The sequence below is a fragment of the Camellia sinensis genome, chromosome 6, assembly GCF_055761805.1.
Source record: "Camellia sinensis isolate YWXY chromosome 6, ASM5576180v1, whole genome shotgun sequence".
Taxonomy (NCBI): domain Eukaryota; kingdom Viridiplantae; phylum Streptophyta; class Magnoliopsida; order Ericales; family Theaceae; genus Camellia; species Camellia sinensis.
In genome coordinates this window covers 32,974,967-32,991,061 of record NC_138966.1, presented here as the reverse complement: position 1 = coordinate 32,991,061, position 16,095 = coordinate 32,974,967, and the positions used below count along the sequence as shown (strand labels likewise).

The 16,095-nt window shown below is 35.8% G+C and overlaps 1 protein-coding gene across 1 annotated transcript; it reads right to left on the bottom strand.

Moving 5' to 3' along the window:
• Positions 1-2,949: 2,949 nt before the first annotated feature.
• Positions 2,950-16,095, bottom strand: LOC114310464 (uncharacterized). Its single transcript, XM_028256439.2, has 7 exons — positions 15,670-16,095; positions 13,615-13,757; positions 13,004-13,275; positions 11,779-11,933; positions 10,100-10,362; positions 4,493-4,555; positions 2,950-3,386 (listed from the first exon to the last, which is right to left on the bottom strand). Exons 1-7 carry the CDS (start codon positions 15,920-15,922, stop codon positions 3,150-3,152), a joined length of 1,386 nt encoding a protein of 461 aa, XP_028112240.2. The 5' UTR covers positions 15,923-16,095; the 3' UTR covers positions 2,950-3,149.

Sequence of the window (16,095 nt, the reverse complement as noted above, 5' to 3'; positions counted from 1 at the left end):
TCAAAATATAAAACTTAAACATACTGTAATAATAGCCTATGCCTTGTACATACCTTTTCAAACTAGTACATATATATATATATATATATATGTAGAGAGAGAGAAAGAGAGAGAGAAAGAGAGAGTTTGTGTCTGTTATATTAAAATCATCATTTTTTTTTGGCTTTTGAATGTATATTGGTGGGGTGGTTGGAAATTGGTTTTTGTATACAACCCGTTTTGTAACTCGAAAATTATGAGGCTCGAATGGTCCGAGTTCAAAACGATAACGTTTTGGTTTTTTTTCTTTATTTCTTTCTCGTTTTTTCCGAAGATGAAGAACATGAAAGTGAAGAAGAAGAAGAAGAAGAAGAAGAGAGAAGAGGGAGCTGGAGCTGGAGAACACAAAGAGGGAGCTGGACAACATCTTCATCAACACATCGTCATCATCAACAACAACTTCATCAACATCATCATCATCAACAACAACAACATCTTCATCAACATCATCATCATCAATAATTTTTTTTTTTTCAAATCCAGATCTACTTAGAAAAAAAGAAAAAAAAAAGAAGAGAAAACAGAGTCTGAAAGAGGAACATCTTCATCAACAACAACATCTTCATTAACTTCTTCATCAACATCATCATCATCATCAACAACAGCATCTTCATCATCATCAACAACATATTATCATCATTAACAATTTTTTTTTCTTTTTTCCAGATCCAGATCTACTTAGAAAAAAAAAATGAAAAAAAAGGAGAGAAAACAGAGTCTGAAAGAGGAGATTGGCGATATCCACCGGTGCCGCCACCATCATCGTCGATCATCTTTTCTCCTTCTCCTCTGTCGCCTCTTCTCTCTTCCTCTTCTCTTCTCTCCTCTTCTCTCCTCTCTTCTCTTCTCTCTCTCTCTCTCTCCTCTTCTCTTCCCTCTGTCTGTGTTCGAACGAAAGAAAAAAAAAAAAAACTGCCTCGTTTTGGGCAGTTTGGCCATTCAAGCTTAAAGAATTTTGAGCTGCGAATCATTTTTCTTTTGCATATTTGCTACAAAAAGACATACAAAAAGTAGAATGAATAATTAACAACTTATAATGACTTGTTAATTTTTTGATTAAAAAATTTACTTCCAAACAAGGGTTCAGAGTATCCTACTCTTCACAAGAGTAAATTTTTTTTTGTTGATATTATTCACAAGATTAAATTTGTTTGCTCAGAAAAGTTGCAATTTTTATTTTATTTTTTTTTAAATTTGAAAAACCAAAATCCGTTTAAATTTTTTTTTATAGTATTTTAAAAGCTTATAACCCAAAACTTTTGATATGTGAAGTTTTTGGGTTAGTCAAGCTTATAACCCTAAAATACTGAAGTTTTTTAGTATTCTTTTTAGTATTTTAGGTTTAAACTAGTGCAAATAAATAAAAATTAAAAAAAAATCCATCCAAACATAGCCTCATTCAAAAGTTTTGATATGTGAAAAGTAAAAAATCTAGGTGATGCCCAAGTTAGAAGACGGTAATTCAGGTTAAGTAGAAAACTAGTTCAACTCAAAAGAAATCAACTATTACCTAAGATGATAAAAAGTAATTTTTTTTTTCTGCATTTTCCCTTTTCAAGAATTTACAAATTTCCCTATCTAAAAGAAAAAAGAGTTTAAAAATTTCTTTCATAAATTTATAATTAAAACAAACCTTAAAACTACCCAACAAAATGTTATTAGAAAAAACAAAGTTTTTTAAAATTTGAAATTGATGATCGAATTTAAAAGATGAAACTCTTTTATGAGAAGTACAAACTAGTATTAATTTGCAGGGTTCTCATTAGAAGTTAGACCGAACTCTGAAAGTGGATGAGAATATCTTGTAGTGCTAGTTCCAACAGTCCAAATTTTTTGAATGTAACAACATTGGAAGTGTAATGGGCCCAAGTTGGAAGGGTGATTCTTCCATTGTAGAGAATCACATTTATGTTGCTGAAGATGAAAGATAGATAACAAGTTCGGAAAACCCATCTTTTTGCTTTCACGACCACTCTCGCCGTCGTTTGGAAAACCAATTATGAACAAAAGCCTGATGTTCGGTGCTATTTAGCCAAACAAAAGGCATATGTTCGATTGCGGAGAACCAAACATATTCATTCAACAAGTTCAGTGTGTAACTGAACGAAGAGAAATTGACCAACTTGTGAGGCAGAAAGAGAAATCGATGGAGAGAGAGAGAGTTTCTGCACAAAACAGAGAAAAGAGAGTAGGTTTCGAAAGATGAAGATGAAGATCACGAAAAAAAAGTTCATGAATTAGTTGCTCCTTCTCCGTCGTTGTCGCCACTGCCAAAACCCTAATCTTTGCCTCCATTGATAGTTCACTAAACAACAAGTGGCAGCAAGAGGCTTGCCAAAGGAGGAAAATAAGGTGTGTTGGTTGTCGAAAGTCGCTGACAGTAGTGGAAGTGGTGGTGGTGGAATTAGGGTGAGGGTTAGACTTGGAAGGATAGAATGAGAACAAAATTGAAATTTGATGTTAGGACAAAATTGTAATAAAATAAAATATAAAAAACGGAGGATCCAAACTAAAAGGGTAGAGACATTTAGCTGCCCTCCAAATTTAACATAATTATATCGACCTCTTTTTTAATAAAACTAAAGCGACCAAAACTTATGTAGATGTTATGTAAACACAATTATAAATAAGGATAAAATAAATATTTCAGAGTAAAAAAAGATGACAATGTTATTTTATCCATATAACTAATAAATTACTAAAGAAAAATGCGTTTAAGGTTATGCAAATTAAAACCCCAAGAGAGTTAGTGTAATTATATCAAACTTATAGGGCTCAGATATAGTTTCTCCAAATCTAAAAGGGGGTTAGCGTAATTTACCCTAAAAATCTATTACAACGTCTAAATAAGGAAGTAGACCAAAAGCAAGGTAAATTCCCAATGAAAAAAGATGATCAGTCTGCCAGAAATTGAAAATCTGAAAATCATAAGATCATTGAAAATGACTCATTTTTTCAGTAAACAAGAGTTGCCTGTTACATATGATACAAGGGAGTGAGCTTGGCTATCCAGCTGAGGATGTTCTTGCAAGGACAATCCTCCTTAAACAGAAAAAATTTCAAGATCGTGAAGTATGAGCTTTGGAAACTCTAAGATTAAGGGCGACTTTTTACTTTCGCAGAACCTCCTTCAGGACCAAAGCGATTCTCTGTGACATGTGGTGTTCCATAAACCGTTCTTTAACCCTCTCGTACCCTTTCTTTCCCATGGTAAGTCTCCTCTCAACATGTGTGGCCATTTTGACAATATTTTCAGCAAGTGGTGTTACGCCTTCTTTCCCGGCTTGATGTAACCATCCGGTTGTTCCATTAACCACGATTTCCATTGTGCCACCAGCTGCTGTACCCTGATATAAAACAATATTTACCGAATTAGTATTTATGCCATTTGAAGAATGAAAATGTTGAGTTGAAGAAACAAATGTGCATGTGCACACACAGACCGACACATGTATTTCGCCCCTTTAAATGGCTAAAACTGTTTCAGTGTACAATCACAACAATCAGAATCGAAGGGAATAATCTGGAAAATCATATGGCAGGCTCATTGATATTGATTTTGACATGATAGTCAAGTATTTTAATATGAAAAACAAAAAACAATAGTGAACTAATAAAGTCATTTGGTTGCTGGGTGCAAAGGAGCCAATACCAACAAGAGATGTTTAACATCAAAATGTGCAAAATATCCGGAATTTCATCCCACCACACCTGCACCTTGCAGACGGGGGACAACATATTGATCTCATTTCTTAATTTTGTGGGAAGTGGAAATTGAAAGATGTGCAAATAGTTTATGCTATATATAACATTTTAGCACTATTTTTATATATGTTTTTAGTGGATCTTATGCTGGTCTTGAATTAATTTACAAACCACTGACTGCCTAATTATGCCATTTGGATCTGTGGAAAATGTGAGCACAATACTGTGTGGCACTATGTTCATCTTGATCATCTGTTTTCTCTCCTTAATTCCTTCCTTTGTGTTAGCAGAGCCACTTCAAAAGTTCTTTTCTTTTTTTTTTCTATTTTTTTAATAAGTAAAAATGACTTCAAAATTAAGAGGCTGGCAAACTTTGATCTTGATGTTAAAAGATCAAACAAAAATCAACATGGGGTAAAAGCTTCAAAGACTTGAGTATTTCTTAACAGGGGGCAACAGCTACAGCTTAAGACTTGTATTTCTTAACAAGAGGCAACATAAAAATCTTTGACCTAGGGATTAACAGCAACATAGCAGATAATTTTTTTATTTTTATTTTTTTAGATTGGAACAAATAAGTCTTTGGTGCTAAAAGACTCTGGAAATTTGTCACCTGGCTAAAAAGCAATTCAAATCCCAAACCAACAGTGTTGGGAATTTATTTTTTTTTTCCAGGGTATATTAATATACCAATCAGATTCGTCTATTTAATAAGCACACATGATGAGAAAATTGGTAAAGGGCTCACCAATACCGGCTGTTGAAAAGCCATAGCTTCAATGGTTATCCTCCCAAAGCACTCTCCCCGAGCCTACACAAGTAAAGAACCAAGCTTCAGCAATGAAACTTGAACTGAAATCAATATCACTGCCACATATATGCCAGCCATTAAATGGAAAGAAAAAAATTGACGAAGGATACGACCAAATAGGTATGGGGCACAAATATGACATATACAGACACACAATTTTTATTTATTATCTTTTTGAAAAAGGACATAGCATGGCAAGGACACAACAACAAATAACTATATCTTCATATGAATAAGTGACAATAATAACTATTTTGTTACTTTTAGATTACAACTACATGTATATTTTATTATATCAAAATAGTAAAAAATCATTTTCTACATTACATATTAAAAAAGAAATGTGAATAAAAAGTCTCCCTTTCTGATTTAGAAAACTATATTTATACACAAATTGAAAGTTTTGGGCTTTAAAATTTCTAAAATTAAAAAGTCTAAAGGAGGAGGGATTAATAGGTAAAAATTCACATTATTTTTATTTTATCATTGGATCCAAAGTTAATTTCTTTTGAAATTGAAACATATTTCATGTGTATCTAAACAATTGATATGTGTGTCCCCCAACATCAAAAACATGTCCCATTCTAAAAAAATAAAAAGTAATACAGCATATTTTTAGACACGTTTCCAACAAGTATTGAGGAGTGTTCGATGAGTGTCAATGTCGGACATGCACACACCTTTTTACAAGTGTTCATGATTCTTAGACAAAAATTGACTAGACCTCAAACAACGGATACAGTTGAGGATAAAAGTAACAAAGGCATGGAAGCTAAAATATTCTAACTCAGGGTTAATAAACACCCAAAAGCCCAACCAACAGATTGTCTCATATATGTACCTTCCTAAAAAAATTGTTTGTATGGTATAAAATCTTAATAAAAACGACAAAGCTTCTCCAGTTGAGGTATTCACTAAATACACACAATAAGACAAAAGGGTTTGGGGGTCTCTTAGAGTCCAAGGCAGTCCAACCCTTGTTGAGGCATTAGGTGAAATCTCAATGAGAGGCCATTTTTCACATTTTAGATAATATATTCTGTTTTTTTACATCACAAATTTTTACTATAAAATATAAGTTTTTTCTTAAAATTTGGATTATTCATAGCCTTTATTAGGGATTTTTGGACAAGGAGAATTTTTTATTCAAAATAATAATAATTTGGAAATTTGGATAAGAGATATATATTTTTTTATTGGGACTGTGAAAGTGTTCTTTTAAGCAACAGCTTTGGACAAGGAGGATTTTTATTAGCATTTACTATTCAAGGTCCTTGAACAATAAATATTTTGTTTTATGCCTATGGACAAGGAAGGGTTTCTTTTTATGGTGCCTTTTGAACAACAAATTTTATTAGGTTTTGGACGAAAAGGTTTTTATTTTTATTTTTAGACAACTTAAAAGTTTGGGGCCTTAAGTGAGGGCCTTAATTGCCTAATGGTTGGGCCGGCTCTGCTTAAAAGTGTTACAAAATTTCCAGTGAAGTCATTTTTCACTTTGAGGGTTGCCAGTTTTTCTCGTCAAGAAAGTGTTTACTACTAGATTATCCTCTTAAATCCACATTCCTCTTTTGGGTAACATATTTATTGGATCTTGTAGGTACTTGTATCACGCCTGATACGTGGCAAGCCCTACAGGTGCCACATCATTAAAGCCCTGCCCGCGTGGCAAATTGACAAGGCATCACGCGGACATATCGCATGCCTAATATATAGTGAGCCCTACGGCATGATGTCACCAATACTCCGTCTGCATGGCAAACCGCCAAGGCACCATGCAAAACCAAAACCACATGCTTAGCCTAAGCAAGAGCATGCACACAAGGCCAAGTATGAAGAGCCTTGCAACAGGCAACACCATGACCCCCTAGGCCCAAGGTCCTTCATACCTCGCTTGTTCCAAGTCTAACAACAAGGTAGTCAGGCCCTGGCCTACTTGAACACGTTGGACAGGCCCTTGGTCCATTCACCTACTTTGTTGCCTGGGTAAGGAGTAGGACTCAGGCATGGGATCATCAAAGAATCTTAGTCTAGAGGCTAAAGTTAGGGGATCGTCAATATGGTTGTTTTCTTGCAAAGTCAACTCCATCTTGATTAGGTTTGCAGAAGAAATGATGGGGACCTTACGCTTACCGCCTGATGCACGTATGATATGTTGCTTCCAAATTGCCATCAAACCACAGGCAGCAGTAGGGCTTGTATCAACTTCTAACAAAGTTGGGAAAAACAAGCCATATGTCCAATAGATTGCTTGGGCTCCAATGCTCCGGGAACCTATATAAAATATCATATATGCAGTAGGCAAAGACAAACAAATCTTACACTCAGGCTTACACTTCTACTCCTACATACACACACTAAACTCATACACAAGTGTTCAAGGTCCATCACTGCCAACCTCTCATTCTCCAAGCTTGCCTTAGCCTTCACTTCTCACCTCCGGTGATCTCAGGCCATTGAAGTGCCCGCCATCTTCCCACAGGTCAACGACCAACTACCTCTACCCATGCTCACCCACAAATCCAAAGTAAAATTCTTTGAAATTGCAACACGTTTCATGTGTATCTAAACAATTGATATGTGTGTCCCCCAATGTCTGGAGCATGTCCAATTCTAAAAAAATAATAACCACATGTTTAGACACATTACCGACACATATTAGGGAGTGTCTAATGAGTGTTAGTGTCCGATACAGACATAACACCTTAAAAGTGTCTATGATTCTTAGACAAAAATTCATTAGACACCAGCAACGGAAAAAGGTAACAATGGTAGGGTGGCTATATCATTCTAACAATGGTAGGGTAGCTATATCATTCTAACTCGGTGTTTATAAACACCCAAAAGTCCAACCAACAGATTGTCTCATATACCTTCCTCAAAATTTGCTTGTATATTATCAAATCCAATTCAAAAAGATGAAGCTTCTCCACTTTAAGTATTCACTAAACACACACAATCAGATAAGAAGGATTAGGGGTCTCTTAAGAATCAGGGGCAGCCCAACCCTTAATGAGGCTTTCAACAAAATCTCAATGAGAGGCCTCTTTGAACATTTAAATTAATTCATAGCCTTTACTATTAGGGACTTTGGACAAAGAGAGTTTTCTACTCAAAAAAATAATAATTTAGGTCTTTTGATAGGAAATATATTTTCTTTTTTCTTTTTTGTGGTTGTTGTTGAGCATTTAGACAAATAACTTAAAAGTTTGGGGCATTTGGTGAGGGCCTTAATTGCCTAAAGGTTGGGCCAGTTCGGCTTACAAGTGCTACAAAATTTCAACTAAAGTCATTTTTCAATTTGACAGTTGGCAGCTTTTCTCTTCAAGTCCGCGTTAAAGGCTGCAGTATTATCCTCTTAAAATCATATTCTTTTTATGGGTAACATATTTAGACCAGACTTTGCACATCAGATATTATCTCAAGAAGAAAATTTTAGCTGATACGTGTGAATCCCATACAGCAAACTAAAATCAATGAACTGCGTAGGTTTCATTGTCCATTCATCTCTGTTATTTGGAGTGATTGCTTAACCTGAGTGGGATCTTATGGGTGCTTCTGTTATTATAAAGGGACTCATCTTTCTCATAACTTGAAGGGTTGGACCAATGAAGGAAACAATTTGTGCAGGTTTTAACAATCTCTTCTTCTCAAAAGTTTTGATGGCTAGAAGAGTCTCCTATATAGGTTCATGGTTTTCTCTATTTAAGAATTTCACAGGAATCTTCTTTCTTTCTTTTTTTTCTGGTGGAGCTCTAATTTCTGTCTCATTCTCTGTGCCACTTTATAACTTTTATCTTCGGGGAAAATTACTTAACATGCATCAAACCTAGCTGCAGATTCTCAAAAGCTATACTCAGCAAGGTGCAAAGGCAGAACAAATTTTATAGTTCATTTTGTACGAGCTCAAAATCTGTGATGTGTATTGCCACTTAAACCTTTGACAATCTAACATCCAAATTAGATTTATAAGATTGCAACAGACTTTGATTTACCACGAGTAAAATGCAGTTAAATATGGTACCCAAATGCAGTATTTAAGTAAGGAAAGAAATGTGAACAGAAAAAGACGAATGTAATGGTTATATATGTTAGGAAAAGTGGTTAGATTTATGGTCCAAAAGAAAAAAAAAAATTGTTGGTTCCACCTTTGACATTAACCAGGAATAGCACTTTTATGAGGCTAGATTCCAATTTGTATATAAACATAGCATTTTGATTAAGAAAATAGTACAACTACCATAAACTGTTACTTAAGGAACCTCTTGTCCTCAACTTCATCAAAAATTTTCAATTAATGCAGTCTTTTCTTCTGTCAACTCATAGATCACTTGTCATGCTATTAGTAAGCAAGGGATGACAATTTAAACCCGACCCGACGGGGACCCGCTCCCCCGACCGATTAGAGTGGTTTTTTCCCGAAAAATATCCCCGACGGGCCGGGGATGGTATTAAAAAATAAATCCCCGGTGAATTTTGGGCTAGGGACGGTAATATATTTTCCAACCCCGGCCCTGGCCCCACGCCCGTTTCCCCCCGACTATATATATATATATCCCTTCGCTCTAATAATTTTGACCCCCCCAATCTCTCTCTCTTTCTGGCTCTCTCTCTCTCTCTCTCATTCACTCTTGCACCTCTCCTCCAGAGGCGACACCGCCACTGTCCGCTCCACCTCCGTCGCGACCCTCTCTCTCTTCCAGTCGCCACCACCTCCTTTGTCCCCTCCTCTCATCTTCGTCGTCCTCCTCTGTCGTCCATGGCCGTCGATCTCCTTCGTTGTTCGTCGCAGTCACCATCGCAACCAATCTCCTCCGTCGTCCTCTCGGATCTGTGTTGATGATGCACGCAGCACACTCAGATGATCTCCTCCGTCGTCCTCTCAGATCTGAGTTAGATCTCATCACTCATGTATACATGTGTCTCTTTCTGTCAAATTTTTTTTTTTTTAATTTGTTAATGATTTTGTTGTTGAGGTTGAAAATGTATGTGTCTCTATGTTGTTATTGATCTGTTTGATGATGTTGATGATTTTGTGTGTGTCTTAGATCTGTGTTGTTGAAAATGTATGTGTGATGTTGTTGTTGATGATGTTGAAACAAATTTAGGCCGGGGAATTTTTGGGGTCGGGGAAACCCAATCATGTTTGGGGGCAGGGGCGGGGGCGGGGACGGGGACGGGGACGGGGAGGGTGATAGGTTTCCCGTCGGAGATTGGAGTCGGGGCCGGGGCATTTTTCCCCATCGGGGATCGGGGACGGGAAGTGTGATCCCCAGCCCCATCCCGCCCTGTTGCCATTCCTAGTAAGCATGAATAAAGATGACTGAAGTAAAAAAGGCAAAGGAGTGATATTAGTTAAAAGGTAAATGAATCCTACTAAAACGAAGAAGTAGAATGTCAAACCGAAAGAAAAGATAGTGTATACAGGTGACACTCCTTTACTGAATTTACTTTTATAAACTATGACTCATGGAAAAAATAGAAAAATGAATAAATAAAATAATGCTTGCAATGTGAACTGACACCGTAATTCAGCGGAAGTACCTGGGAGTTCTGAACAAGAACATCAATGGACGCAAGATAAGGAGCTACATTAAGGGTTTTGTTGACAAAGTGAACACGATCTTGAATTTTTTTCTCTGCCACAAAGTTACGCAATTCTGTTTCAAACTTGGTCTGAGCATTCATATCACTTCCCACTATTACCGCGTGCAATGATGGCACTTGTAGTTTCTTCTCTTGGATTAGCTGTAGACTTTCATGGAAGGAACGGAGAAATAAATCCTGACCTTTCCCACGTGAAACACCTGCAGTTATAAGGCGCCTAGTGCTTAGAAACTACGAAATCGCATACGTATAATTATATGCATGTCTAATAGGATGCCATACTAGCAAAAGTATATAAATATTTTCGCCATTGATGCAGCCTAGTTGATGATGGACTCATGTAATGATGAATTGATAGAGCTTAGTAGAGTTCTAATTTTTTGTTTTTGTATTTTTTTGTATTTTGTTTTTAATACAGAATACTGCTGTGTTTTTAAGTTTTTAGGAGTTCTAAAACAATCTTAGGAATATGATTTGATGTTTTATTTGTTAACATGAGAGAAATATGAGTTCTAGACAATTTTTGCACGCTTCTAGGGTTTTATGAAGTCTGTAATTAAGCCTTGTTGGTGTAAAATCAAATTAGCCTTAGAAGATGAGAAGTACGAAGAATTTTTGAAAGAGCTACTGCTCTCTCCCCTATTGTCCCTTATGCTACCGTCTACACTCAATTTGTCACACTATGCACCATCATCAGCCATAAACTAGGACAAGGTCAACTTTATTACCTCAAGGAAGGAGGGGAAACAGGATTGCAATAAGTGCAATAATCACCCAAGCTGAACGAGGAAAATGAAATTGATTTCCAAAGGAGGAGACGCTTCTTTATACTGGGCAATTTCTATCTATGGAACAAAGTTTAAAGTGGAAACTAATACCAAAATGATTTATCATAAACCAAAGACGGGCTATCAAAAACCACAATGGGCAGACGACAATCATGATACATTGATATATAAAATGCCATCAATACTTCACAGAAAGACATTTCTTTGGTAAAGAGCTTTTCACTCAGTGGAGTCTTTTGTTCTATGGTTTTGGACTCATAGCATGGATTTATCAAGATACAGAGACACCAAGATGGCCAGTGGAACATGAGCAGAGTGAAATGACACCCTATAGTTTTCATTTTCCTTCTCACAATCAAAATCCAATTTACTTTCACTCCAAATAGAAAAGCAAAATCATCAACTTCTGAAAAAATTTGTGAGTTTATACTAAAGAGGAAGGCATGTGCGGCTATTTAAATGCCACATAAGGATTGCATCACCAAGCATATAAGGACAGATGTATAAGGCAAACCAAATTCACAGAACTGAGTTTTAAAAACAATACTAGTTGAATTAAAGCTAATACTAACAATCGCAACAAAATATGTCAACTTGATTAGATGTGAGCTCAAACCTGCTGCAACTACCATGCCTACCCAACCCAACGTGAATAATAATTATTTTCAATGAAAAGTGCAACCATTTAACTAGCAAAGAAGTGGGCATACAATATTAACTTTAAAATTCCTGTCACACTCTAATTGAGGACAAACTTATTATCTCAAAAACAAGAAGAGCATACCATTTTTTTTTTTTTTTTTTGATAAATAAAGAAGAAGAGCATACTATTGATAGCTGCAAAGAGCAGATCTTCATTCCGCACTCCAAGGGATTCTCGTACATGCTCACGAAGAACCCGTTTTGCCACGCTGTTTTCAGCTACTTCCATTAATTCTTTGCTATTCCCAAGGTGCACAACATAGGTCTCAGGCATTTTAATCCTGCACAATGTAAAGATGATACAAGAAGCTGATTAGGCAGTAAATTGCAACATAACTCTACAAATAAAATTACAGAATAGGTGCTTGAAGCCTTTAAGTTTCAAACATCAAAGGTTGTTCATCAACAATGGAACCAAGTACCCAGAAACATGGTATGGGGTTCTTTTTTTTCCTTTTTTTTTGGATCAGCAGCATGGGGTCCATATATCCAAGAGTCTATGGATTCCAATATGCCAACTTTCTCATTACAAGATTTGGCTAAATTCAAAATTCAATAGTTATCTAACTCTTAAACATAGATACCAATAAAGTAAGTTCATTTAAAAACCATTCACATCCAAAATCAGAAGTGCTGGCTCTTTATTAATGTGCCACTTACCACCTCATCCAAAAATATCAACTGGTAATATATATAACAAGACAAACTGGAGCATAGATCATTGTTGCTGCATTACATGGAGGACCATGGAAAGCTTCTTAGCACTTGGCAGTTGGCACATGTCTAAGCTTCAGCATGCTGAAGAACTTCAATTTGGTAACGTTTTATTCAAATCAGTGAATCACTGATATTTCCTTTCTCAACTTGTGCTAAAGATTCTTTTTAATGTGCAACATAAATTTTTTGTTCCATATGTTTTTAATGACTATCATCTAGTTCATTAAATGTTACAAGAAGGAAAAAGGAAAAACTCAGAGGCAATGTTATGCCAGAAGCAACATTAGCAGCTATGATGCATGCAAGTGGATCACAGAATACATGTCACACCCTTTTACAGTAAATGCCAGCAAATAAGGAAGAAGTCAAGACAAATTTGTACAATAATCCGAGGATTAAATTAAGAAAACCTATATTAGCCAAACACTAAACATACAAGATAAAGCCATTAAAATCACTTGCTCAGCACACATCAAACAAAGCAACCTGAGGAAGACAAGCACTACAGTGCATCACATATATACATATATATGTGAGTCTGTGTGTATATTTGACCTTATAGTGACAGAAAAGTACAGCAACTAATGGAATAACATGCAATAAATGGTTACACCTAAAGATTTAGCAAGCATACCCTAAACGCTCCCGAGTCCGGTTCTTCCAGTATTCTGCTGTTGTATAGGAGTCAATCATAGCACCTGCAACAAAAGGGAGGTGCTTAACATACTCCACTTTAAAGTAATGCCCTCGCATTTCATGAATCCACCATAAAACCTTTGGAAGGATGCGAGGTACATTTTCCTTGAGAACGGCATCTAGCCACTTCCCGGCGACTGCAGTATTTAAAATGACCAAATCAGCTTTAAGAGCTGTATCTATAGCTTTTTGACCCTTAGCAGAGACAACCTGAAAGAGTTCAGAAATCCAAAATTAAAAGATTAATGCCTTACTGGATAACAAATGCAAATCAAAGTCCCAATTTCACATACAATGATTTTGCATGACTGGATGTCAGGCACAAACTTTTGTCCTCAACAATATACATAGTGATGCAAGGATGACAAACAGATCTGCAAGATCTACACCACTGTGATGTTGATTCATAGAAATTGATGGATTCAGATAAACATTTACAGAGTGTTTACTTTCAGTTTTATTTTTTACAAAATAACAGGAGTCAACATGAATTGCTTTATATAGAATTAGAGAGCATGTTGTTGATTTAACAAAATGAATTTATGGTACCTGTACACCTCGGTCCAACATCTTATGCTCCAAACTGTAAGTCACCTCATCTGGTTCGGTTGGTTTCTGATTAGTAATCCAAACAACTTCTGCACCAACACCTCTTAAGAGAAATGCTAGCTCCATCAATAATAAAGGTCCACCTGTGGAAAGATACTACACGTTCAATACTTCTTGCATATAAAAAAGTAAAAGACATTATTAAGGTTTGGACTAAAAATTACAAGCATGTGAGAGGGGACCGGGGAAAGAGTTTCTTGGTCAATCTGCGCTGGCCAAAAACATAAAGAGAGAACAAAAAGAAACATTGGGCATCTATTTCACTTGGAAACAATAACTAAAATGATTAGCATCACCAACAATATCTCTATTCACTAATACAGATATTAATGTTTTTATATCGAATTTTCATATCTAATAGTTTAAATGATTAGTGGATGAGTGAGAATTATAATCTAATAACACCAAGGCTTCATTTCGATACATGGACTTGAAATGAAGGGATTTGATGTTCAACTTTATAAAATTGTAAGAAAGTTGATTAATGGATATAGATTGGTAATTCTAAGGTAAAGGATGCATAGAGATAGGAAAGGTGCATTTTGTTAATATTTTTGTATAAGTAGAATCATTCATGGAAGGACATCAAATAATCATGTTCACTTATTTATTTCAAATCCATTAGTCTAAAACTCTCAAATCCATTCTTGAAATCCACAACTAGAATATTACATTGAATTAAATGTTATACTCCTTGAATGAGTGATGTTAAATCATTCATTTCAAATCCACATATCCAAATGGAGCCTAAAAGTCAAACATACATTAAACTGTTCATGAGAGGAAAAAGATTCCAAAGAACAAAAGCAATTATGACAAAACTAATGGATGAAAACTTCTATTCACACCTCTTAAATTCCAAGACAACCTATTTCCATCATCAATCTTCTTACAATGGTAGCCTAATAATCAAAATAGAAATAACTTTACTAGCAGTAGACCATCAAACCCTCATTGTCAACATGTTTCTCTCCATTGCCCATGTCATAATCTAAACATGTGGGAATAGGGCATGTGGAGCCATAATAGACATACTTACATGCAGGTATTCTTTGACAGAAAATGACATGAATGTACTTCCCCAAAGGACGTACCTATTTTCTTTGGTTAAGTATGAAAGATAACAGCCGAAACAAGATCGACACCATGATAGTTTTCTTTGTAAAACTATAAAGCACCTAGGTAATGGAACAATGTCGACACCATGATAGCTATTCCAACTGATTGATGACTAGACCTTCTTTTAAGGTACAAGAAAGTGCTATCATTTTGAAGGATATTGTCGAATTACCCTTAGGCTGTGTTTGGTTTATGGATTTGGAAAGGAAAAGGGACAAGGTGTGAAATGTAGTTGAAATCTAGATATTTTTTATTCGCATTTCACTTACCCTTTCCCTTTCTCTTTCCAAATCCCAACCCAAATCCATGAACCAAACACAGCATTAGTGCCATCACGTTCGAGGAACAATTAAGAGGTTAACCAATCCAAAAACACGTTTGTCTCTGTTTTCATGGTCAAAGCTACAATTAAGTACATTTCATCCCAAATATCCCTTTTTCCCTTCTTTCTTTCTTTCTTTCTTTCTTTCTTCTTCTTCTTGTCTGAAGTGTTCCATTGATTTTTCTTTATAAGATTCCAAAGTGATTTCATTTATTCTCAAGGTTTACATCAATTCAAAGAGAACAGTGATAGCAGTTTATACTATGAAATTCCAAATTTGTTTGTCCAGGTAACACTGCTTATTGCAATCATTTGGTACTAAAAGAACAATAGCAAAGTAAATTCTTGCACAGAGAACTCTCAAAGGATAAAAATAACAACCATTTTTTCACAACTTAAAAATGCCCTTATTTGCTTCCCAAAAAAAAAAAAAAAAGAATGGGTTTTGTGTTCAGAAATGCTAGAAATTGTCCAACATTTCTTCTCCTCTCACTTTCTTTCTCCTTTTTTATTTTTACCCAACAACCAATCAGAGAAAAAGAGGGAAAATGTACCAGAAAGAGAGAGTTCGTGGGAAACCAATAGAACGAGCTTGGACTTCATGAAATTAAGCGGATTCGCGAAGCTTCCAACTTGAATTTGATGAGTATTGTCAGTATTGGCTTCGTAATTACGAGTGTTGCAAGAAGAAGAATCTGAAGAAAATCTGATGAAGAAGACGATGGCGGTGGAGAGAGAGAACAATATTAGAAACATCAGAGGCCATCTCTTCTGGAATGGGATCGACACCGTCGAATGTTTCCCCATTTTCTTCTTCCTATATTGTCTATGATCTATACGTACATAGTTTTGAACTATTTATGTATTTTGAAGCAACAGATTGAGAATACTGTGCGAGCTCTACCGTGAAGGAAAGTGGAGTCCAAGGTTACCGGCTAGATCCAATTAATTCATCACGGAATGAATTTGTTCGGTGTTAA

Coding starts and splice junctions, on each gene's coding strand:
- LOC114310464 (XM_028256439.2), bottom strand. CDS start 15,922: ATGGGGAAACATTCGACGGTGTCGATCCCATTCCAGAAGAGATGGCCT. Junction 11,934..13,003: donor CGGACTCGGGAGCGTTTAGG/GTATGCTTGCTA, acceptor TACATTGTGCAG/GATTAAAATGCCTGAGACCT. Junction 10,363..11,778: donor GCTCTTTGCAGCTATCAATA/GTATGCTCTTCT, acceptor TTATAACTGCAG/GTGTTTCACGTGGGAAAGGT.